A 27,094-nucleotide genomic window follows, 5' to 3' on the forward strand; every position below is an offset into this window, starting at 1 on the left:
TCCCCCTCAGCCAGTGGACCTGTGGATTTCACGACTAACTGCTTTGCATATTTTTGTATTTGGCATGGCTCGGCTTGGTAAGAGCGCGCTTGGAGAGTGGATTTGTCAGTCGCCCCCACTCGCGCCCACTCACTCTGTCTCCGCACCAATATGTGCCTGTCATTCTGGAGCACTGTGTGCTGTGCGCGCGTCGTGACACTGGTCCCTTTCATCCGCTGTGCCCTCCCGCCTCTGAATGCCCCCTCAGATAATAATAATAATAATAATAATAATAATAATGAAAACATGCTACCTCTCCACTTGGCTCATTCCTCCGCTCAGCCTGCCTCTCAGCGCTAAGCTCAGTTCAGCTCAGCTAGCTCTATCTCTGGCCTCCTGTCAGAGGCTGGCGCTCATTTAGAGGTATCTATTTGCCTGTGCGTCTTCATTTACTTGATGCGTGTGATACGATCTCTGATGTCCCTCTTTACTGTGGCTGTCAAGCGTCTGTGACACACACACACACACACACACACACACACACACACACACATGCTGGCCTTTTGAAGGTGCCCTGAGCAGGTGCACCCAGCACAGGGTGATCAGGATGTTGTGAGTGTTCAATTGGCCTCGTAGGACTATGCATACACACACAGCCACAGACACACAGACTCACAGAAACACATACACTGTCTGACACAGATGGCAAAAAGTGCAGAAAATAAATCAGATTGGCAAGATTGTGTAACCCAAACAAATGTCTTGGTTCTGGGTGGATCAGCTGAGGTGAGATTTCCAGTGTAATGTCAGGGCTATGCTATCCCTCTTCCATCTGTGGCGCTGACTGCAAGAAACTGCAGATGATTTATTTGGATGTGTTCTTGCAACTGACAAGTGATGCACAAGGTGTTTCTAGCTCCTGATATCTGGGTGCTAAGCAAGGAATCATGATTTACTCAGTCAGGAGTCAGTGGTGTGCAAGAGGGCAGAGTGAACTGTTTAGGATCAACAGTACACCTCATCAGGAGATATATTTAGCATACTGCATGGATCATAATGTATCTCATTCAGTCAATAATAGTAGGAATTTCTTAGATCTAAGATTGAAAATGAAGCTACAAAACAATATTTAATCAAGATAGTCAAGCATTTGGGACTTAGGGTGGTGTTTCTTCTGTTTCCATTTGGATTAAGCCGCACCACTTTCATGTTCAAGAATGACTGCATCAGTTGTTTTGTTGTGTGGGAGCACTTGCCGTAAACAGAAAAATCAACAAGTCATTTGATGACAAAATCTTAGATCCCTAGATAAGGATGTCCATGGAATCTTAATAGGCACTTCTGACGTGATCAAATACAAAAAAAAGAAAAAGCCCTGTCTAGGTTCCATTTCCGTTTTGATACATTTCTTTTGTCAACAAGTTTCTGACAGTGGTTGGCACATGTGGGCTCTTTTTCCCCTGTCTGTCTAAATGTTTAATGTTTAATGTCCCACCGTCCCTGTCATGTCTTCTTGGGCTTAATGTGTAATGTCAATGTGCTTGGGGTTTGTTATTGTTATTGTTTTGTGTTTTGATACTGTATTAGGTCATGTCCAAGACCCATTGGCGGAGAAATAATTTCCCCATGGGGACAACAAAGTTTCTCTACTCTCTCTACTCTTGTGGTAGGAGTTTAGTTGGGTTTTTGGATAGTTCAGACTACCTAGTCTAAAATGGACTGACACAAACCATAAAAGAGCTGCAGCTTAATGCTCTTTTTGCTCTAAATGTGCTCCAACTTAGGATGTTTTTAAACAAGTGAGGGAAATGTGTTGTGATACCACAGCTGTAAAACATATAAAATGAGAATGAATAAATGCATGAGAGTGGATAGAGCCTCGCTCTCGAGCCGTGGAGTGTCTCTCCACAAGATGCACGCTGGACTGATGGAATACAGCTGCAATAAATAGAGCCAGCTGAAGACCAAAAAACGCTTTACACACACACACACACACACACACACACACACACACACAAACACACACACACACGATAAAAAGTATTTCTGCTGCAAGGTAAAAAAAGACACCACAGACATCTGTAACTTTACTCTTTTATATACATTTATTTCTATATACACTGTACATAGTTGTCAAAACTAATAAATAACAAAATATGTTTGTGCACATCACAGATGTGTGATGAGATCGCAAGAAAGTGAGACCGAGGGAGTAGGTAGAGAGCTGAGTTGAGGAGAGAAGATCTTTGAAGGGGCCCATTGGACAGAGCTCAGCCGCCAGTGATCCAGTCTACATGTCGACTGTTCAGATCGATGTAACATGGCAAGGACCTAGCTTTCTCTTTGATGCCACCAACTCTTGCTTCCCAGTGTTTTGGAGCTTAGGTTTACATTCTGTTCTTCCATGGTCAAACATGTAACAATATTTTTTTTATTTTTTTGAAAAACAAAAGATGGCTGAGAATATTATCATCAAAGGAAAAAAGTCAAGGCTCACTGTAGTCACAAATGAAACCCCAATTATCAAATACAACAAACAAGAAGACAAGAAACAAGACCTCACTTTGAACTATACCACCAAGGTCAATGGTGAGTTCAGAACAGGACAGGAAATAAACACTGCATGCCAGTTCTTCAGGGAGTGATGTCCCACCCCTAAACAAGGACACAGTCCAGTCAACAACTGTGCATCTCACACAAACTTGTCTTCAGGCCCAACGCCGGGTCATAGCTAAGGACAGGACAATTCTCGTCACACCTTTTCTGCGCGGGACAGATCCTTTGGGAGGATGTCTGAGAATGACGGAGATCTGGTGTCTGTGTCTCTGTCCCTTTGTTGCGGCTAACACTTAGTGGGAGTATCGGCATCAGATCAGGATCAAAATCTCTAGTGAGTGAGAGCCTCTGCCAGGGCGTGGCGCTCGGAGACGCTCGCTGGGTGGGTTGCCAGCCAGGTGTCTGACTGTGAGAGCTCAGGAGCGGCAGACGTGAGCTAATCACTGCGCCACTCTCTCGTGATGAGGTCACGACGGCTAGAAGTGTCTCATGGAACATCTCAATAGACACCAGGTCAATGCATATTGTATGACTCATTCAGGTGTTACACATTTCAGCAAGGATGCGATGCTTCCTGCGACACTGAAACAAGTAATTTAGTGTGGGGGTGCCACTGATGTATCTCATTGGGAAGGCTACGCCTTTTGTGAGTGCATATGACACCATCACTGAAACAGATTGGTGGCTGGTATTGACTCTCTTGGCAAAGATCACTTCCCAGAGGTGAGGAAAGACCAATCGATTTGTCCGCCATATCAGGATGTCATGATAAACTGTTGGCTGATGAATTGGCTATGGGGACATCATAAAAAAAGCTGTCAGGGTTTGTGGTCCTATCATCCCTGCGCTTTTCCCATAATAGCGGGCCAAGAAAAAAGTACTCTCAGGGACGAGAACACCTATTATGTGTGTATGTCTGTGTGTATGTGTGTGCATATGTGTGTGTGTATATTTGTCTCTATGATCATTTGTGTGTGGGTGTCTGCATGTCCATGGTTGAGTGCTGCAATGATGAAGAGATTATCTGTTTTTTCCCTCCATTTATCTCCTTGCCCTAAACTCTTCTTTCTCTTCCCTCAAGTCCAAATAAAAAAGTACAACAGGTAATCAGTGTCTTTTAAATTGAGACATGTTCTGACATCCCTGTAGTCATCACCGTTTAACAGCAACAGATACAAAAGAATTGTACAACAAATATTGTCTTCCCCAAAAAAACACTTTATACAAGATAAAGTACATAAAAAGGAAAACCCAAACTTCTCCTTTTCAATAAGACAAAGAAGCTGACAAACAAGCACACGCCATCACTTCCATACACACACACACACACACACACACACTCCCACACAAACTTACACATACACACCGAAATGTACACAGACTTTATACACCGACTTACACACACAGACCATTAGTTCCAGAAAGATTTACCATGAAAAATCCATTGTTATTGTTAACACACTAATGGTCCTTCGAGCATGATCATCATTATCATCAACATCATCGTTAGCTAGAAAGTGTCTTTTGCTCGATGACACACTGGAGTCTGTCCAGTTATAGTCAGCGGAGAAGCCACACGGATGCAGAGAGAGACAGAGCCGGAGCTGGGGGTGTTGGGGCCAACGGCATTTACCTCAGTATATATATATATGGCAGCTTATACGTTGTTTTTTTTTGGATCCACATTGCGCAGCGCAACAAAAAATGTGCCCATTTCGTACCCACACATGATTGCTGTGTGGGCCACTGCACTAAGATGGAGGCAGGAGATAGCTGGAAGTTACCAGGGCGGATTTTGCAAGGTAATCATGAGCAGGGTAGAAGATCAGCTTCCATTAACCTTTTACAGTGACCTAGATCTAATTTGACTGCATGTGAGCATAGCATACATGAGTGATCGTGTATTTTTTATTTTTTTTCTAACACTGAATTGGATATGCTGTGCGGAGGAAGGCACCCAACTAATACGCATTATATCTGTCAGGCAGCTCACCTGTTCGCTTTTCTAAGACACGACTTGTTTAAAACACACAGACCTATGAGTTAACAGTTACAGAGACGACAATAGACTTGTTGGCTACAACATTCCTGCATACACTCATACACACTCACACACATGAACACACTCAAGCTAGAAGACGAAATAGACATGTACCACAGACAGATGACACTATGATCAGAATGACACTATGATCAGAATTACACTACACATACGGTCCATTTTTTTACCCTTGTGGCTTTCCATAATCCTAATCTGCTCTAGATTTTGATAGATAAATTATTATTGACAGACATAAAGTACTCCTTTGGCTCCTTAATAAGGGACTCTTTGAAAGAGTTCTGGCAGAGGTCAGCTAAGCATTGGCAGTGTCATTGCATACTGGTTAAATTCATGATGCAATCAAAAGAAAGCCACTTACATGGAGACTGCTGGGGGAGATGGTTAATCCTAGCTGAGTTGGGCCCTACTTTCACTAGGTTAGTGGACTTAACAACAGGACAGACGGACATCTGGAGAAACCTCTCTCACACATGCATATCTTAAGAGGCCTGGCGTAGTCCAGCGTCTGTGTCCCGCGCACGCGGAGCGTGATGAGTACTGTGTCATCAGGCCAGCATGCGCGGGTGTTGTGTGCCTCCTAACAATTGTGACTGTGTGTCAATGACGTCTTAAAGGTGAACTATGCAAGTTTTTTTTTAGCTCAATTTACCTTGACTGATCAGCTTCGGAGACACTGGAAAGGTTATTTGACTTATTCCGGGTTGAACGATGGGTGTCTCGCTTCCCCCTAGCGCATGTGAGTGGAAAAACCACGCTTGCAAGTTTGTGCCACCAGGCCAGTGCACTGACAAACAGAAAGTCTCACAGCCTCGCGATCATTCTCATGAAAAGGCAGACTGACCGACTGATTAGTGTTGTAAAATATACACGCTAAAGCTGTAGGGGAAGCTCTACAGAGAAACCTGCAAGCGTAAAACGAGAAAACAGCAAAGAAAACCTGCATAGTTCCTCTTTAAAAGCGCACAAACGTGCATGGAGGAGTTACCACTTCCATAACTCTCTGTCTCTCTCTATCTCTTTGTGCTGTCGCCTGTTAGTGGCTCTCTCAAATTATTATGATTTTAATGGCCGTTAATATTTCCATATTTATAGGTATAGCGTCATTATTATTGGTACCAGATATTATTTAATTGTCAGCCTGTCTATTAGCAAACACTCAACAAACACACACACTTGCTCACAGTCACTGGTTTTCTCATGATGCATTCGCTCACTCTCTCACGCAATAAGGCTCAAAAAGCTGTCTTTTTGCTGCTATTTCCTTTTTTTTTCTCTGGAAGAACGTCTTTGATTGGTCTCTTTAGTTTTCGTTTTGTTTCAGAAGAAAACGCAAAACAACATCCACCACAAATTTTCACCTCAGTTGACACTGACATGGTCCATTTTTAGACACAATGTTTTTTTTTTCTTTTCTTTTTTCAAAATGGAATGTTCTTATTACTCTAATTCTCCCTTGACCTAGTCCAGTTGGTTAAGGGTTTTTTTTTTTTTTTTTTTTCTTCAACAAGAATTTGTTTTGAACACAGCACAGCACCCACGGAACACACAGATGACACAGGCTTCCAGCCAAGGGTGGGGTTGGGGTGGGGGTGCGGTGTTACTACACTTGTGCCAAGGGAGTGGGGGATGGAGGTTGGCATACATGGCCACATCTTTTCCTCCTTTCTCTAGGATATTGCACACCTCTCCTGATCCATCCTGATCATTCAATGTTTTAGTTTTTTTTAGGGCATGTTGATGAAAGGAGGCACAAGTTTGACAGCTAACAAAAAGAAGATGACCAGCAAAAAAAGGTCCACTATTTTGGAACAGAGGGAGATTTATAGCCTTCACTGTGGACGGGTGAAAAAACACTTGCAGCGTGTTGAATCCCAGGCTCAGTCCGTTTCCACGTGGGGGCCTTCCTGAAGCAGAGCCTTGTTTCAGGTTCAGCACAAACAACTGTTAGTTGTGGCCCATATATTCTGCGTTCAAATATTAATTTCACACCCAAAGGAGAGGAGAGGAGAGGAGAGCAGAAGGGAGGCGATGAGAGGAGAGCCGAGGAGAAGAAAATCTGAGGCTTCACATGGGCACGGTTCGAAACTTTGGAATGAATATTTGATCTCTAAAAACACGGTGTGCCTGCTGGGGAGGCGGTGTTCTCTCTTCGGGCAGTGAGGCTCTGATGGAGCTGTCCTCCTGCCACAGGCGGCCCAGCGCTGGGCCTTGGTGCTGGGCAGACACCTTCAGGGAGAACCCAGAGTTGAGGACAGAAGGGGAGAGGGAGGGGGGGGGGGCAGGGCAGAGGAGGAAGAGAAGACTGTTGACCTCCCTGGTGGGTCAGGGGAATGTACTGAAGTTCAAGAGGAGAGTAGCTGACAGAGAAAAGGGAGAAAGAGAGAGAAAGAGAGAGAGAGAGAAAATGAGATAAGGTGAGAAAGGGTTGTGTGAATGGCTATTTGTACCCGTTTGGCAGCGAGAGCCTTGTGCATATTGACTGGGTTCAGGGCACAAAGGAGAGGAGACATGACTTTCTTCATTTGTTTTGGGGGGAGGGGGGGGCAGTTGCGGGCAGGGTTTTGGCAGGTGTATGGGAGTGGGGGGGCCTCAGGCCTTCAGAGGGTGCCACTGGGCCACTGTCGTACGAGGGTGACCCATCATGTCCTTCCAGTGCTTCACCTCCGCCGGGCCACTCTTCCAGGAGAGATAGATCTGGCAGGCAGAGAAGAGAAGGAGAGGAGAGAGGGACAGAGAGAAAAACTGAGAGACAGATAGAGACATTTTGCAAAACCTTTCTTTCATCATGCACACTGTGGCGAGAAAAAAGTGATTAATCCTCTCGGCTTAAAGAAGGAATGGAAAAGGCTTTTGCACACCGCGCTCGCCTCGTTCTTGCCGGGGGCAAACGATGCTCTAAGCCCCACAAGGCTCTCCACTTCTGCATTGTAACCTCAGCCTCAATCTCAGCTGTGATTTGGAGCACAGCTAAGCCCAAAACTAAACACTTGTGTTCACAATATTTGTGGTCATACCTGATACAACACATTTGAATTGCTGTTTGTGTGCATGCGTGTGTGTGTGTGTGTGTGTGTGTATATGTGTGTGTGTGTGTGTGTGTGTGTGTGTGTGTGTGTGTGTGTGTGTGTGTGTGTGTGTGTATATGTGTGTGTGTGTGTGTGTGTGTGTGCGTGTGTGTGTGTGCGTGTGTTTGTGTGTATGTGTGTGTGCGGAGAGAGAAAATCTTCAGTACCTTGCCAATGACATCGTTGCGACTGAACTTGTCTTTATCCATGACGGTGATGATGATGGTGGTCTCTCTCAGGACGTGGGCGGGGACGTCGAAGGGGAAGGACTCGTTGAAGACGGGGTTCAAGCAGCGCTTCATCACCACCGTCTTCTTCTTCTCCACCCGCTTGTCTTTGTGCATCAGCCACACCTTCACATACGGATCTGCATAGCGATGTGCAGGAAGAGCGTTCAGACACTGCGCGAGGCCAGTTAGGACTACTGTGGTGGACGGAGCTAAATCCCATCGCAAGAGCTAACGACTGCTTTGGTCGCACCCACCCAGAACAATATCAAATCTCAGTTCACATTTACAGTACATGTCGAGGGCTGAGAACCAAAGGGGCGTAAGTGACATTTTGGTCAAAACTGAGTTATATATATCACCTGAAAGCTCTTGATGACAAAATTATAGAAGTAAAATATTTATAAATATATAGTTATTGAACAAAAACCAAAGGTCTTTAACTGTGAACATATAGAAGCAGTTAGATTTGTTTTGGCTCTCCTGTAAAATTGGTGAAATGGTCACTTACGCCCCTTTGGTTCTCAGCCCTTGATGTATTCATTTAGCAGATGCTATCATCCAAAGCGACTTACAATAAGAGAATAACATTCAAGCTACAGTACAGTGCAGAGCGGGGACCTTAGCTTGGAATTACTACATCAGTAGTGCACATCAGTTTGTACACTCACAGTGTCACCAATGGTCATTTAATGGCCCAGCCAATCCCTCCCCATTACCACCAGCGGTCCTGTAATGGAGAGGTTAGATCCCTACCCACTAGCATACCACCAGCGGTCCTTTAATAAGAGGGGTTAGATCCCTACCGGAGGTTCCTCCGATGTCCATGGCTTTGAGGTTGCGGGCCTTAATGATGCTCACAGTGATTGTGTTGGCAGTGGGGTTGTAGCAGAGCGACACCAGCAGGTCCCCTCGACTCCCCTGGAGAGCAGAAGCGGACACAGTTAACGGGGACAAGAGCTGACAGCCCGACCGTCACTACTCGAGACCGATTTACTCCCAGACTCCTGTCAATGTCCTCTCTCACCCCCCCCCATTGCATGCCCAGGCTCAGTTTTGTCCTCATCTGTCCTTTGGGGCCCTCCCTCTCCTGTATGCCTGTCTCATGCCCATCACACCATCCACCCGTCTATTCTCCTCACTTACCGTCTCTGTTCCTGCCTGAGCTGCTCCCTTCTGTCGGTCCTGTTTCTGACCCACTTTTTCCATCCCTCCGCTCTCCCCTCTCAGTTTTTATTATTCTGATTGTCGCTCGACTTCTTTCCCTGTTTCTGCATCTTCCCTGTCCTCCCTCTCTCTCTTCTTCCCTGTCCTCTCTCTCTCTCCCCCCCTGTCTCTCTCTTTCTCTCTTGTTCTCTGTGTGTGTGTGCCACTCACGCTGCCATCACTGCACGGTTTCAGCTCCTTCCAGAAGGTCTGCATGTGCGCCAGCTCCACTTTGTTGAGGGGAATGGACACCTCGCCGATGGGGTCGTTTCTGCTGAAGCGGTCGTAATCTAGGACCTGCAGGTACAATGTGCGCTGGACTACCTTGTCAAAAGGGAATCCTGGGAAGACAAAGATAACGCAAGGTGAGAGCCAAGGAGAGCAAAGATGGCAACATCTGAGCACACTTCCTTTGTAGAGCTTCTTGGGACTCCTCTGACATTAACATATTTACCTCATATGACATCCATATTTATAGACTTAATATTTATAGGCCTATCTTTGCTGTATAGAATGAAAATATATCACAGACACTGACAGGTGGCGTCATCTAACGGAAGAGGAAAGACAAGTAAACTTGACAGCAGGAGTCTAAAGGTTCTTAATGGTTCATCTGACCTTCGAAGAGGAATGTCTCGTTCCAGTGCGGATTGAGGTTCTTCCTTTTGACCTTGGTCTCCAGCTTGTGCTTCTTGTCAGGCAGCAGGTATATTTTGACGAAGGGGTCGGAGGTTCCGGAAAAATCCTTGGCAGGTAGGTCCTGGCCCTTCAGTATCTTGACTGTGAGAGTGGAATCCTGGAAATTGTAGCCCAAACTGAACTGGATGCGCCCGAGCTTCTCGACTATGGGACCCTCATGGTCATCCTCCTCTGAGCCGGGGGACAGCTGGGAACAGAAGACGGAGAAAAAGGCTGCTGTTTCACTGCAAAAACATTGATCATGACGGTGGAGCAGAGTAAATATGAAAATGATATGGGGATTGAAGACACACACAAATATACTTATACATATAGGCTATACATATACGTAAACCTGCTATGCTGTGCGCAATTTGATTAAGCAAATATTAAAAGTCTTGATTAAATAAACTCCGGAAATATAACAACATATCCATGTGTTCATAGTTTTTTTTTTTCATCAACCATTTAGCTCCTGCTGATATGCGACTAAGAAGTAATACAAAGACAGTGAGAATCTGAAACTAAATGTTTTACAAGCCCATTTTTGCTCCTCGCCAGAGGTTCATGTCAGCCTTCTACCTGCTTGACCTTCCTGTCATTTCACACTCCAGAAACAAGACCACCCCCGCTCTTCAGGTGTCACTCAAGATGCCAACTGCCACTCACTGACATCCCCATTTCTCTGATCAAACCTGCAATTATATGCACTTTTGACCACATTGTATTTCTTACCTCTTGCCCACTGTGAGTAAGTACACCACACACAGCAGTTTATTTGTTATAGATGGCAGATTCTGAAGCTGATATGTTTACGGGACCAAAGGACACAGGAGTAAATACACGATGTGCAGGCAGAAGCCAGTACAAGTCTACAAAAGGCTGCGAGTGTGCACTTTCATGCAGTTCATAAGTGCATTTGGCCATTGATTACCTAACACAAAGGCAACACTGCTGCGCTGCTGAAACCGACGGGGACCAGGAGGCCTTTTTCTGTGCTGTGGATTTATGAGTAATTTAGTTGCAGTCCAAATAAAAGGCGGTGGGAGTGTAAAAAGTAGACCTTCCTCTGATGTTTTCGTGTGGTGAACCCTTCTCTGAATTATAATGGACTGCTCAAAATATTTTCAATTCTCAGGAGTCCACTCATAACAGAGTGACTACGTACTGATGCATAGACTGATCTGAATATGGAATGCAATGGGCTATTATAAAGACAGGATTATCTAAAGATGACAGATTTCCATACATATTAGCATCATGAAACTTTATGGTTATCTCATATATTTCATATAGTGATATACATGTATATATATTAGATGATTAAATGTCGCATGTAGAATCTACGCCCCCGGGAATAAAACATATTTATCTCAAAATGACAAATCAAGGCTTCAGAATTAAATGAGATCTATTTGTGTTTTGCTGAGAGTGGCTCACAAACATAAGTCATTAAGATGGAGGACATTTGTCCCACCTCCATCTGAAGAGCTTGGCTGCTCGCGCCCGTCCAGTGAGCATTAATCCCTATTACAGGGCCGTAATCAACACAATCAGCGTGTGTTCTGCTCTGTCACAAAGTCAGCAAATTACCTTCTGGACGACTGTGTGAGCACTGAGCTCTACACACTGCCGCTGTGTTGGGGCTCCTGCGGCCAGTGCAGCCCAAAAATACAGCACTGTGGGTGGACAGGCATAGCGCTTCCTGGTCTCACCTGGACCCTTGACACGGCTGCTTTGTGCACCTTTCCCTTTTCAAAAGTCTGGAGAATGGCACTGAATCACAGGATGCAGAAACTGGTTTCATTTTACAACCTACACTTTTCTTCCACTTTGGACTTGCCAGAGGGCCCCATTACTCAGTGCAGATATCGGTTCAGCCAGTATTAGCTGTATGGAGGGTTGCTGGTAATCTCGTTACACTTTTGTCAATGTTGCCTTCAGGTCTCTGCTATGTGGCCAGTGCTGCTCCTTTCAAACGCTTCAGAAAATGGGGAAGCAAATCCGAGGTGGCTCACGGTCGTGTGCGTGTCGTCGCCTCCCACGAGCAACACCCTGCCCCTGCGCTCACGGAGCACGCTGGAGGAATGCGAACGAATTGCCGCGCAAATGTTATGACTTGGTGTCCTATTCAGTTCGTAAGACCCCTGCAATGTGCTACAGTCAGTTTAGTCGATGACTGCTGAAGGCTTTTGAACTGGAGGAGGAAGCCATGCAACATGCAGTAATATAGGAGAGAAGACTCTACGGCTGAGACGGCGACGCAACTGGAACATTATTATCACAGCTCTCAGCTGATATGCAATAGCAATCAGTGCAACCAGCACAACATCATTAAGTATACAAGAAGCAGTGTGGCGGGACCAATTAAAATCCAAATCAATCGAAGATCCACTGAAGAGCAGGATCAAACCGCTGTCAGTGAGGTTGAGACTGCCATAACCTGCTCTACCTCTCCTTTGGTGAGGCAAAAAGTTAAGTGGCAGCCCCCCTACTGCAAGTCCCTTTGGCACAGGCTGCTCGAAAGCACCATCATTAACCATCATCAGAGTCTCTTTAAAAAGGGTTTTCCACCCACATAATAACACACAGGCTGGGCCCGGCCCAGACCACCCCGTTCTCTTGCAGCTTTGTGCTCCAATTGTAATTATCAGGCTCCCTTTAAATGAAGCGCTTTCACTTTGACGCGGGCGGCGCTCCCGTTTGACAGGCTATGGTGTGGTCGGAGGATGCTAAATGCATGCCATGCTGCCAGTGCTGACAGGGAGAGCAAATTAACAAATGAAAATAATGGCTGATTCAGAGAATTTAATGAGACTCTGGGGGTGGGGTGTTTCTTTGTGAGATTAATTTTCGATGACACTCCCTAGGGTTATAGATTGTGATTCTGTCATTGCACTGGCAAAAGAATCATAATTATGAAATACTCTTCGGATAACTCCTCTTTGACATTGTTATTCAAAAAAAATGACAGAGATGGAGACGGCGTGAGTGTGAAGCTGACAGAGAGAGAGAAAAAAAGGTTTTCGTACTTGCGTGCGCACATTTAGCATATCACTAGTCAGTGAGTTAGCCAGGTCTGACACGGAGGAGTTGGGGTCCTGACGGCGGCCGGCATCATCTGGAGTCTGACCCCTGGGGCTGCTTCCTGGCTTGTTGTTTGCGCCCCTGTGGGTGAGATAAGTGTGTCATTGGATGGTGAGGAGAAAGGGAGGGCGGAAGAATCTCGCCTCTGTTCCAGGAATAGAGGATCTCCACAGATTTGCATTGATATTACCAGATCTTTGGATACATAGAGCTGACAGTCTCCCCTAGTCAGGTGGACCTACCTAGGCTGATCCATGCAGGAAAGGTGAACTGACACTTGTTTTACACTGACACTGCCTTACTGAAATTACAATGGTGACATTTCTCATGTAGGAAGTCAGGTCATAGATATGTGCTGTTAAATCTGACATTATAAAAGAGAGTGATGGGAAATGATACAAAATGATACAAAATGAATGTCAGTCAGTGGAACAAACTGCTGTTTCTTACATGAGGTTGTACCGATTCATTCAGTGTTAGGTGGTAGTCATAACAACCATAGCGCAGAAAAGTGCACATAGAAGAAGAAGAGGTCAATGGCTGATTTAGAAAAATATATTCACAAGTTGAAATGCACTGTGTGAAAGGATCTCTAAAGAAATCAGATCTCTATGACCTAAAAAGCATAGACAAATAGTGTTTTGGGTGTGCTGCTCAGACTCATTTAAAATGAATGCACAACATAACACAAACGGTTATTCTGCTCTCATACACATTAGGCATCAGGACAGAGAGAGAGAGAGCTGGGCATTATATCATCTCTATGTCACAGTATGGAGGCTCAGAGGCTGATGCAACCATGGTATTCTGGTCTACAACAACTACCCTGAAAGAAAAACTTATTGAAGGCTACATGAAAGTCAAAAGGATGTATTGCCTCCATGTATACTCAAGTTTCTGAAGTAGAACACAGAACATTGAGATGAATTGCAAATGCATCCCTGCACAATATCATAAAGATAATGACCAAGACAGAGGGAGCCAGAGAGAGAGAGAGAGAGAGAGAGAGAAAGAGAAATTGAGAGAAAATGAAACAAGAAGACAAAGAGAAAAGGAGAAAAAGATACCTATATAATGTGGCAAGCGTGCGCGAATGGGACAAATAGCACAAATAAGAGGGGGGGGGGACAGAGAAATGACACCAGGCACTCGGAAAAATAACACTAATGAGAGAGGGCGACGCGCGAGGCAGAATGAGAAACGAGTGAGGAGGATGAGTTATGAAACATTACGCGGGAGGAGAAAAGACTGATCACGGGAAGGTGCTGCGAAAAGAATGAACGGAGAGAGTGGGCGGCGGATTAGAAGATTTATCTGTGACAAGGGGAATAAGACCGACAGAGAGATTTGTCAGTTAGGAGTCGGAGGATTAACAGAATGAACTTAGAGATTGAGAGCGAGGTGCACGTCAACACAATTCATTCACTGCTGTAAAAAGAAAGAAAAAAAAGGGGGGGGGGGCTAGGAAAAGGAACAGAAAAACACCTGGAAACACCACCAACAGAACAAATGATACTTCAGTCTGAATAAACCAAGAAGAAGAAAAGAAACAGTTAACATGACCGAAAGAACATACCAACTGAAGACACACACACACACACACACACACACACACACACACGCACACACACACGCACACACACACACACACACACTCTCTCACACACACACACACATGAAGAGGAATGTGAAGGTGACTGAGGGAGAAGGAAGAGAATATCTGCAGAGTGGTGGCGAGAATGAGAAGAAAAAGAAATAGGAGAGAAAGAGAGGAGGAGGAGGAGGAAGAGGAGGAGGAGGAGGAGGAGGAGGAGGAAGACGGCATGGATTGTGAAAAGATATGCTCTTGGAAAAGACAGGAGGCAACAGCATACATATAAAGAATCAAAGAGTTTAACAATGAAAAAAGGCAACAAAGGAACTATTTCATCTACATGCGCGCATGTGTCCTGTGGTTATGCATGTATGCTAATCTAGACCTATTCGCTTACTGAAGATGGCAGCGCCAAGCAAGTTTCAATGACTGCTGGGGATGCAGGCTCTGACCTTTTCGCAAAGCAAGCTAAGTCCAATGAAATGTACATTACCACAACTAAATATTCCTTGGGCACAGTGGAAAGACTACCAGCACAAAATCTAAAGTAAACTTAATTCTCTTTTATAACATGGGAGAAAATTACATAATCTCAATTAAAAACATGATTACAACATTCCCCGGGGGATTTGGGATACGGTATCCCTTCTTTGAACCGTGCAGCAGCAGGCAGGGAAGAGTTACTGTGGTTAAACCAGATAGGATTCAGCTTCTCAGTGTTTTAACAAGACCACAGATATCCCTTCTCAGATTTGGTGTGAAAGGGATGATGCAACACTGGTCGCTAGGTTCTGTAATTATGTGAGGAACAAAAAAGCATAATTTGGAACAGTGGAGCAGTGATTAATCATATTAAGAAACTTATCAAATAGCCTAGTAGGAAAACAACAAGAAAAGCAACAGCATAGTAATAAGAGAAAGCTAATAAGGGAGGTGATATTATGAGCTAGAATGCCGAGGGCTCTCAAGCGCGGGCTGAGGCACAGAGTAAAATCTATACAGTACTATAAAGAGATGGTTAAATGTATAGGTTAATATATAGAGTACTACAAAGAGATGGTTAAATGTAGAGTACTACAAAGAGATGGATAAATGTATAGGTTAAGAGTACTACAAAGAGATGGTTAAATATATAGAGTACCACAAAGAGATGGTTAAATGTACAGTACTACAAAGAGATGGTTAAATGTATAGGTTAAATGTATAGAGTTCTACAAAGAGATGGTTAAATGTATAGGTTAAATGTATGGAGTACTACAAAGAGATGGTTAAATATATAGGTAAATGTATAGGTAAATGCTGGCAAAGCAGGTGGACAGCTCCTTTTAGAACACGTAATATGACACGTTTCGCTATTAGCTATATATTACATCAGGCAGCACCGGAGTGGAGCCTTAATGTCTCGACTCTTTGGTCCGCAAAGACTGGGCTGTCTTTGACACCCAAAGCTCATCCCAGTGCACTCTAGCCAGCCTTGACCACCTTCTTTTTCCTGTCTGTTTCAGGAGGGTGAACGTAGTCAGGTGACTACTGTTTCTAAACAATCCCACCACCCAACCCCTCCTCTCCTCCACATTCAGTCAGGGACTCACTCAGGGGGGGCATTACCCTGTATTGGTGGTGGGTGGGTGGATGCTACATGCTGGTGGTGATTAGTGAGGTTCCCCCTTCACTGTGAAGCAGGTGTCTTGAAAAGCTCTATATAAATACAATGTGTTGTTGCTGTGTTAGTAGGGGGTGGGGGGTATTACCCCATAGTGTGTGTGTGGGGGGGGTGGGAGGGGGGGGGCATCACCCTGGGGTGGTGATGGGAGGACAGGTCTGCCAGTGTTGCAGTACAGAAGCCATTTTCACGTTTGTCCAGCATCGAATTTCGCCAGATGAAAAAAGCTCGCCGAGGTCTCGGTCTGGGTTAATGACAGACTGTGCTGCACCCACACACCAATCAGAAACCTGTCCCAATGTGACTCAGCCCCACTTAGACTTCGGCGCACAGCCGCCAGATTGAGACGGACAGACGGACGGAGAGAATGGAATTGATTCTGGTCCGCTAGACGGGCGTGTATCCGTCCTCCATGCTGATAAGAACAAATGCCAGCGCGCTGCATGAGATATGTCACCTAGTCCACGCTGACTTCCCGTGCCGTTGGGTTTGGCTGAGGGCTGGTCGGAGTTGCCAAAACTAACACACTGTTTTCTGCTGGCGGGCGAACCCAGCGAAGCATCGTGTCAGTTCGGGGCCAGTTTAGCCTGCAGTGGGCGGAGGCTGCCAGAAAGGGGCGATGGAGGCCAGACTAAATTGACCGTCTCCCTCCCCCAAAACACCACCAGCGAAGGAGGCTGGGCCATTTCGTTGGCAAGGCAACGGCTGAGAGATGGAGGGCACACCTGGGATGTGTGGAAAGGGAGGCTTTCCAGTGAGGTCACACGGGCCAGCAGACAGACAGACAGACAGACACACACACACACACACAATCAAGAGACTACAGGATATATCACAGCTACTGGTGAGTCAGTCATGGGACTCTGATTCCTACTCATGCATAACTACACTATCAACTCTCATACGCACCTACAGATATGCACATGCATGCAGCCAGTCAGAGTGCTAATTCTGCTATGGGAACCATAGCCTGTGATAATATCCGTGTCCATCGAAACATTACCTGAAACACCAGCCAATCAAAGATGTGGGGAGGGAGCCAGTCTGCACCAGAGCTGCTGAGAGATTCCATATAGAGACAACCCAGCCCACTCCCAACCACCCCACCTCCACCCACCCCACATTCCCATACCAAAGATACTTTAGTTTACCAAGATCAAACATTTTCCGGCTTTGACAATAGAATCAAATGGTACTTAATACTTATATAAAACATGTTATTGTTTTTTGGGGGGGGAAATACACTCGTTTCTGGACAAAAAATTATATCGTAAGATATCGTTAAATGAAACAAAATACAACTCTACCGCAATCCCACAATTCTACCGCTCTCCGCACTAGCCACTCCCCCTCACTCTCACTTACTCCAGCATAGAAACTCACGTGTTGCCATTCATGGAAATTATGATGTCTCAAGTAAACAACGGACCGTTTCAAGATTGTTCATGTTGGATAAACATGCTGAGTCCAACACACATGCACCCATGTTGGTAAGCAGGCTGTTAAAGTCACGTAACGTTGCATAGGCTACTCATCAACAACCGCGGTTGCCTACCACTTCTGTTGCCTGATCAGGTTGCTGATCTTGCAACAATATGCCAACACACACGTTGGTAGCATTCTGTTAAAATTTGCATTTAAAACAGCCGCTCTTGACTCTATCTGGACATCGGCTATGGGCATAACATTCATTCAAACATCACTTCCGAGCTCATAGCACTGGCATGGCCATGGGAGTACCTATGTTCCCCGGGTCCTATGTTCCCCACTTTGTATGGGACCGGGGAACATATGACCCTTTTTTTGGTACATTTTAAAAGGGGTCCTATGTTCCCCACTTTTCCCAAAAAGGGTCCTTTGTTCCCCAGTCGCAATACATACCGGGGAACATAGGACCCTTTTGGCGGAAACCGGGGAACATAGGACCTGGGGAACATAGGGATGACCCCCATGGCCATGGCCATGGTCATGCGGTTAGCTTTAGGCTATAATTTCCCAACAACAGCAAAAACGCACGGGTATGTCATGTGTCTAATATTGCCATTAGCTGCAACTTAAACTTTTTTTACTTTGCAAAGAGAGTAAAAAGCTCTACTAACTGCACGGGCCTGATTCTACATCAACACCAATCTAACATGATCTACCTGCATCAACGTCATTGGGCAACAAGTTTCTTGGAAAACACTGTTTGCACGGGCACTGCGCTAGTTTTGAATTTAATGCCAGCAACACGTCTCAAAAAGGTAGGACAGGGGCATTTTTACCACTGTAGCCTACTGAGGAACTGAGGAGACCCGTTGCTCAAGTCCTTGAGAATGAAATATGGTTCTATTCCTGCCCAATGTAGGATTTGAACTGCTCGACTGTCTGGGGACTTCTCAATCATGTTTTTCATTCCATGATGCACCCAATTAGACAAGTCTGGACTGCAGACAGGCCATTTTAGCACCTGGACTCTTTCCTCTATGGAGCATTACTGATTAGATATATGCAGAGTTCATTTTGGCATTGTTATCCTGTCGTAGAAAGGTAGAGACAGCACTCAGGGGCTGAGATTTATACAAAAAACGTATTTAAAAAAGCCACCAAAAAATTGGAATTTGGAATTATTATCCTGAAATATTCGAGGTATTCCTTTTTTTTGTCTAGGCAACAGTATATGTTGCCTAAAACCTCAATGTTATTAAATAATTTTGTTACCTGTGTACGTCATTCAGAATTGATTATGCCTTGCCAGATGTGCAAGATGCCCATGCCACAGGCACTAATGCACCTCAACTCCATCATCGATGCTGGGTTTTGAACTGAGCACCATAACAAGTTGTAAACAGTTGAATAGTCCCTTTCCTCAGTTTCTCTGAGCCCACAATGATTTTCTTTATAGAGTAAGGTCTGCTTTTTCAGCCCTGTCCGTTGTTTTGAAGGTTTCTCTGGAATCTCTGAATATGTTAATGATATGTTAATATTTTAATACATTATGCATTGTAGATGATGACACCATAAAATCAATTTAACAATTTAATGATAAGAAACATTCATAATTTCATAATTTGCCCACACAGGTTTACACAGAGTGATGAATACCTCCACATCTCTGGGATGCTCTTTTCTGTCCTCATTTATGATTCCAATTCACCTAATTAGTTGTGAAATGTTCCTCCTTTTGTTGTCTTTATCATTATCATTAAACAACTTTTCCAGCCTTCTGTTGCCCCTGTCCCAACTTTTCCGATGAAATAGTCAAATGTATCTCCTTCAACAGTTGCAATGTTGTCTTTGAACTATTCTCACTTAAATGATTGACCTGATTTCTAAATCATTTTTTATTCACATTTTACAAAGCCTCACAACTTTTTCAGAATTCAAGTTGTATATAAATATTCTTCACTGTGTTGGGTTGGGGATATCTCCATGCATTTTTCATCCTGGTATGTGGCCTTCAAATGGACATAAATTCACTCTTCTGCCGCCTTAGCTTAGCTGGCAGTGTGCTCTCTCTCTCCCTCTCTCTCACTTACTCACTCTCTCTCTCTCTCTTTCTCAGTCAGTGCCTGACCATACAATTTCAGTCTACAGAGGCTGCCTGGAGCTCCAGGACGAGATGGAAACCAGGCTGAAATTGTATTAGTCCTGACCCCACATCATAACCATGACGTCCCAACAGTACTGTGAAAGAAATGGTTGCAGTTCAAGTCACCATGGCGACAGCACTTTCCTCTAGGGGTTTATAGTGAAGGCAAGGACACAATCTGCCTCCAAGGGTTGCTGTAACCAAGGCATGGAGTCCTTTCTGATCGGAGCAAGCCATTATAGGCTATCACTCCTCTTTCACATAGTAAAAATGATCTACCTCCAAGGCAAGGTGGACTTGCTTTATGGGGACTATGTGCAACGTGACCTAAACCTTGAGAAAAGCATATTGTGAGAAATAAAACATCATCTCTTGCAACCACCGATGTGGTTCTTGGAGGTGTAACAAGCAAGCCTGTCTGGACAAGACCTCCAGGACCTTCAGCAGTTGTTCACCTTCCAGAGCTGGACGTCAGAGTGGGCTTGATCCACCTGTGGGCATGTTGGCTGCCTGCTACACTGCCCTCTGCCTGACCCCACTGTCCTGCTCTCAGGCCATCTCTGCTCCTCAGATGGAGCTTATGCCTCTCTGCCTCTACCAACCAGCTGCTGCTCTCCCAGCCGCACCTCACTGCCTCAACCGAAGAGGAATAACACAACCAGGGCCACTTGCTTGTGTGTGCTGACTGAAGGACTCGCTAAGAGCAAAGACAAATTATGTAGATTTGAGTCACAGTACACTGGGCAAAACTAAACATGGTGGCCCTGAGGCATAACACAGTGAATCAATCCACATGGACAGCATCACCTAATAAGAGGTTGAATCCAATATTGTGGTGGCATGTTCCTGGAGGGATGGAACAAACACACACACACACACACACAACGCGCACACACACACACACACACACACACACACACACACACACACACACACACACACACACACACACACACACACACACACACACACACACACACACACACACACACACACACACAGACACAGACACACACACACACACACACACACACACACACACACACACACACCAGTGCGAGGCATTCATTCTTCATGAGGAAGGTGCCACAGGGAGTCGGGAACAGCAAAACTCTAAGATCTCCAGCAACAGCCTGAACTTCTAAGTCTGAGATTAAAAGACTATGTGAGATGGAGCCAGTCTGACCGTCCTGTAATCCAGCACACTGGCTAATTACTTTTTTCCGTGCTTTGACAAAAATGAAACGGGGAGGAATCAAGAACACGCAGTAGGCTGAGCACTAACAGAATCCTGAGACTTCAAAAGATGCAAATCCAAAGTGTTCAATATGCCATTAAGGTTGGAGAGAGAATCTCTTTTGGCAGTGCTCTTTTGAAAACTTCACAAAAGACAAAGGATTACCTTATTAAGCTGTTATAAATCAAGTAGTATAACGCTGCTAACATTTCTGACTTTCAATGAGGCTTACATTGGCTAACAATGGGCGCTTAATTATGGGTACTTGTGACTTTACACTCTGTGTCTGTAAATCACATTGGCAGTATAAAATATATGACAGTTCAATTAAAAAGCAATCACCTTGTCTAATTTTCATAAAGATCTGACAGCGATTCAGATGGTTCTATACAGACACAACATCACCTCAGGTTAATTTGGTACCTTAACATTTGATGCTAGCTCTGTATGTGAAACAAATAACATTGATGACTAACATGACACTGTAAATATGACACATTTAAGCATTCCCAGATCCAGTATCTGCTAGCCTAACATCCTAAATCCTGAAGAAGCTGCAGTGAGCCACATCTTTTCCCTGTCCGAACAGTAATTCACAGTCACCGAGCTAATTAGCTTTCCTCAGCTTAAAACCAATCCTGCGGTGATCGTGGTCTCGGAGGGCATCCTGCCCGGTGGCAGGAGAATCTGGCCTCTGCACCCCGAGGGCTGCAAACGATTAGCAAGGTCTGCACGTGCGGGCCCATAGGAGCGGCCGCTCTCCTGAGACCTTATCGCTTAACCAAGCCTGAGGGAGGAGGCTCCCAAGGGGGACGCCTGGCCTATGGGCCACCTCCAGCACAGGAGTGCACAACTCATAGATAGACTCACATACACACACACACACACACACACACACACACACATGTGCGCACACACACACACACACACACACACATACATACACGCATACATACACACACACACACGCACACAGCTGTGATCATAAATATGCACTTAAACCTCTATACTGTACATTCAAAAACCCCACCATCTGGAACACATTATCACAAGAACATACACCATTACTCATCATCAGAAGCTAGTAATGAACCAAATGATCTGTGCGACACATACACATAGGCCCACACAGTCACACATACAAACATACATACAAACACACACACGCACACACACACAGACACACATTCACTCACTATAGTCCATCTAGGCATCTGAACTTTGCACTTTTGACCCCATGCTTCACCTGACCTCCGTCCTCGGAGTCGACCTCTTCCTCCCATCTATCTGAGGGGCCAATCTATCTGCACGCTCCTCTTCCTCCTCCCATCTCTCTGAGGCTCTGGAGCTGCACCGTTGTTGTCCCAGGAGAACTGAGTCTGCAGGACTCCCTCACTCATTTGATCATCATCATCACTCAGCCCCCAAAGACGGGGCGCTTCTCAGCGTGCCTTTTAGCAGTCGGAATAAAGACAGGTCCGAGCGGCGCTGAGTCTAACCTACTCCGTGCTCTAGTTCCCCTCCACTCTGCAGGAGCCACTAGACAAGAGAAGCTGCCTCCCAGCGCAGCAGGGCCCTGTTTTTAACTGTGCGTTATTTATCTTTTGTTCCTTCTGCCGCGGAGCGAACTTGCCGGCTGTCTTGCGATTGAATTAAATCTGTTGCTCCACGGACTGAGATAAGGGTAGACATTTTGGCGAGGCCTGGGAGACGAGTCTTGAGTCTCAAAATGCATTTCTATGGTCTCGGGGCAAGCTGTGGAGATTCAGTCCTATCACAACAATACTAAGATGGTTACTGCTTACGATGACCCAGTGATTCATGATCCTAATACAATTCGATTTGCATAAAGGAAATGACAGCATAACGCAATTTAATCCGCCATTTGTAATCTTCAATGCTCCTATACAAGGCAAACATGCTGTAACCACAATCTGCTGTTGATACAATTGATGCTTTGCTGTATCTGAGGGGGTTTGAGAGCTAACAGAGAGTGAAGTTTGTCATGCAGAAAATGCACTTACGAGCCACAATATTATCCATTTCCACAACAGCTGCAAACAGTGCTTGTGAGATGAGCCTCCTCATAAGGCGTCGTGCTCGTGAGTGGGTGGGAATTGCGCTGTGCGCAACAAATAAATAAATAAAATAAAATAAACGGAGTGGTGGAGGAAATAAAAAACACTCCCATGATTCCCTACGAGCAATCTGGTGCTCCCCCGTGGCAGATCAGATGTAATGGACACAACCTGTCCTCGGGGACTGCCAGCGCTTTTGTGTGTGCGTACGCAGAACACAGCACTTATTTTCCCTTTTCTCTTCATCTCCCCCCCATTTCGTCCCTGTTCTCTCCGTGCTTCTTTATCTCGCCATCCATCAATCTCCCTGTCTGTCTTCTTATGCCTCCCCTCTGTCCTGGATTTAATACAAAACGTGTGAATTTATGAGGGTGCTTCTTTTTTTTTTGCTTGGATGTGAGAAATCAGGGTATGCCAGTTCCACTGCTCACTGTCACATGTGTGTGAGTGTGTGTGGTGTGCGTTTGCGCGAGTGAGTGTGTGTGTGTGTGCGCGCGTGAGAGTGTGTGTGTGTGTGTGTGTGTGTGCGTGGCGTGGTGCTCTCTCGGTGGCCGTGGGGAGTTTTCATTCCCCTGCTCTGATATTGGGCGGCGGTGGCTGATGCAGATGTAACCCAACCCCGGCGCCCGCTGACAATCATGCAGCCTGACAGCCCACCACAGCACTGACATCATCCCATCAGAGAGGCAGTCAACACCCCCGCAGGAGACGCCGCCGCCACTGCCGCCCGCCACACACACACCCGCGCAAAGGATGTGTGTGTGTGTGTGTGTGTGTGCGTGGGGGGGGGGGGGGGTAAACCAGAGCATGGCAGAGGGAGGGGTTGGGGGCGGGCAATAAACAGCCGATGGGTGAGGTGACAAGAATATGAGGTGGTGAAGGGTTGGGGGTGTGGGGGTAAGGCCAAGAGAGAAGAGAGAGAGAGAGAGAGAGAGAGAGAGAGAGAGAGAGATTAATGCCACAAGGCGGGGACTGAGTGATGGAGAGGGGTGTTTGAGGAAGGAAGGGTGGGCTGGATAATGAAGGAGGAGGGAAAGCAGAGGAGCGCATCCATAAACATACAGGAAGTGGGGGGCCACCGCGCCCGCGTCCCACCGTGCTGACGGTCCAGTACGGGGCGCCTCAAATGAGATCCCCCCCCCCCCTTTTGCCGCCCGCCTGCCTCTGCCCCCCGCCCCAGACAGTCGATGGTGATGGATGAGCCTCGGGTCGCGGCGGCGGTAGCGGCAGCGCAGTCAGCGATTAAAGCGAGCAGGAACCGAGCCCGCCGACACCTCCCTTCCGTCCAGATCCGGGCTAATGGAGCTGTCGAGGGGCAGCCGACCTCCAGCCGCACGACACCGGCACCTCGCTGGAGCTGGAGCGCAGCGCTGTGAGGCTCTCGGAGTCCGAGCTCTCGTGGGTGTTTTCGGTCTGAGTTTTCCCTCTCTTTAATTAGGGATGCTCTTTTGCATCGTACAAGACAGCCGGAACCTTGAGATCCTCCTGTGTGTATGCCGGTTCTTCCTTTTTAGCCAAGCTTGTGGATTAATTACGTAACACTTCTCTGAGGAGCCCTCTAGACAAGCTGAGGACTCACCCCCCCCCCCACCACACACACACACACACGCACACACACACACACTTCCCCCACCATGTGACCAGTGGTCGGAGTCATGCTTGCCCATTCTGTTTTTAGCTCAGCAGGCAGTGTGTGGAGAGCAGCAGAGGCAGGGAGCTCAAGGGGCCATGGCCAGACCAAGGCCTGAGGGAGGACTGCAGTCTGAGTTTGTATGTAAGTATTTGTGTTCGTATGTGTGTGTTTGTGTTCTTTGAGTGTGTGTGTGTCTCAGTGAGTATGCTCGTGTTTGTGTTTGTATGTAGTAATTGTGTGTGTGTGTGTGTGTGTGTGTGTGTGTGTGTGTGTGTGTGTGAATATGTGTGTGTGTGTGTGTGTGTCAATATGTGTATGTGTATGTGTGTGTGTCGATGGGCATGCTTGTGTATGGGTGTGTGCCCGTGGGTGTGCGCACCCTCTTGGCTGTGACACTCCCTTCATTAACAGTCACCGTTCCTCAGCTGGACACATGCCACCAAGCACTTCGTTTTCATTTCAATTCAATTAGTTTCTACGGAAACCAAATGAGCTGAGGCGACAGCGCGCCGCCGCCACATGCAAAGTTCCACTGTTTGCACTCGGGAGGAGACTCTTCAAAGGCGCCTGAATTATATAACCCGTCTCTCTTTATTTAATTCTTTCACTGTTCTGACTCAAACGGCATAGCGCTCGGTGCTTGCAGCAAGACCGAAGTGGCATTTATATATATATATATATATATATATATATAAAAAGTCGTCTCTCCGGTTGACCTACATTTGTTGTTTTTAGCCCAACGCTGGTGTGGTGCTGCTCAAACAGGTCAGCGCTGAAACCTAAATGCAAGAAGGGGTCACTCCAATTGGACTTAAGTCGGAGCACAGAATGGCAGCTGCTGCCTCCATATCCGAGTCCAATGGCACTGTGGGTAAACAAACAAACACTCTCCAGTTGGAGTTGTTTTTCATATAAAAAAGCTCACACGGATTTCTTGAGGCCAATGAGGTGGAAATGAAAGCGATGAGGACTCTGCGAATACAATGAAGGAGCTTTGCTGCTGCGGCCCCCTGCCTGTTAGCCTGCACTTGACAGGTCATGCAGACATCAGCAGCTGGAGGACATCGGGCTCCGGAACGGAAGTGGGCCAGATCCGCGCCGGGCCCTGTGCCGAGCGTTAGCCGCCGCCTGGGCAGCGTGCGGCAATCCTTCCAGAGGCCAAAAAGCTATCAAAACAGACGTTGTCTCATTCAGTGGACATCAACGAGACGCAGCGACGTGAGACACTCGGACCAGAGGAAGACAGCACGGCCCCGGGAGCGAGGCGGGAGCGAGGAGGGCGGTCCGGCTGGCCGGTCCAGAGCCGAAGGTACTGGAGCAGCGTATGTGCATGTGCGTGTAATGCCGCCTCGCACAGCGGGCCCAGTGCGTGGAACATGGCAGAGGGTTAGGACTTTATTTATGTCCTTTGCCTGAGCTTGTGCCCGTGTGTGTGTGTGTGTGTGTGTGTGTCTGTGTGTGTGTGTGTGTGTGCCCGTGTGTGTGTGTGTGTGTGTGTGTGTGTGTGTGTGTGTGCGTGGAGGTTGAGGGGAGAGCGCACAGTAAGCCCCTGCACTGTCACGCTTGGCCAACCTTTATTTCCATATCAGGGGGGATGCTGGCGATACTGAGCTGCCGTGTCCTGGCTTGGCAGCCCTGACGGAGTGTGTTTGTCTGTCTGCGTGCCTATGTGCGTGTGTGTATATTTGTGTGAGTCTGTGTGTGTGTGTGTGTATTTGTGTGAGTGCGTGTGTGTGTGCACACGCGACTGTGTGTGTATGTGTGTGTGTGTGTGTATTTGTATGCATGTGCGTGTGTGTGTGTGTGTGTGTGTGTGTGTGTTGCGTCTGGGAGCGTGTGTGCCTCTTAGTGTGATTCTCCCTGACAGAGAGACTTAAGCTGGCCGCCTCAGCAGGCTTCTTTTTCTCTAAAAGGCCATGCAGAGCAGAGCAGAGCAGAGTGGTGGCATCCACCACAATGAGGCCGAGAAGAGAGAAAAGGAGAGGGGAGAAGAGAAGAGGAGAGAGGAGAGGAGAGGAGAGGAGAGGAGAGAGAGGAGAGGAATAGAGAGGAGAGGAGTGGAGAGTGAGGAGAGAAGAGAGGAGAGGAGAGGAGAGGGATAGAGAGGAGAGGAGAGAGGAGAAGAGAGGAGAGGAATGGAGAGCAGAGGAGAGAAGAGAAGAGGAGAGGAGAAGAGAAGAGGAGAGGAGAGGAATGGCTCAGTGTGCAACGCACCATGTTGCTTTGCCGTATCCAATCAATACCAGCCAACCACTTCATTTCACAGCTACCCTGGTGCCAATTAACATTAAGGAGAAAGGTGTTATCACACCATCAAGCTATAGATGAAGTAATAGTCTTTAAATTGGCACTAGTTTTAATCCATGCACGTCTACGCAAATGTCATCGTTATCAAAAAAAAGAGACTGCAAAGTCTCAGCATGCCTAGGAACGACAGAAGTATGATTTTTGCATAGTC

At 46.4% G+C, this 27,094-nt stretch overlaps 1 protein-coding gene across 1 annotated transcript in view; it reads right to left on the minus strand.

Moving 5' to 3' along the window:
* Window positions 1-6,924: 6,924 nt before the first annotated feature.
* The window catches only part of syt7b (synaptotagmin VIIb), a 78,688-nt gene continuing 58,518 nt past the window's right edge, over window positions 6,925-27,094 (minus strand). Inside the window, exons 7-12 of the mRNA XM_062549354.1 lie at window positions 12,818-12,941; window positions 9,714-9,981; window positions 9,267-9,436; window positions 8,696-8,810; window positions 7,830-8,029; window positions 6,925-7,291 (exon numbers count right to left, since the gene is read on the minus strand). Coding sequence (XP_062405338.1) covers window positions 7,187-7,291; window positions 7,830-8,029; window positions 8,696-8,810; window positions 9,267-9,436; window positions 9,714-9,981; window positions 12,818-12,941 — 982 coding nt within the window. The 3' untranslated portion in view covers window positions 6,925-7,186. The remainder of the gene's footprint in view (window positions 7,292-7,829; window positions 8,030-8,695; window positions 8,811-9,266; window positions 9,437-9,713; window positions 9,982-12,817; window positions 12,942-27,094) is intronic.

The sequence above is a fragment of the Sardina pilchardus genome, chromosome 11 (genome assembly GCF_963854185.1).
Source record: "Sardina pilchardus chromosome 11, fSarPil1.1, whole genome shotgun sequence".
Classification (NCBI taxonomy): domain Eukaryota; kingdom Metazoa; phylum Chordata; class Actinopteri; order Clupeiformes; family Clupeidae; genus Sardina; species Sardina pilchardus.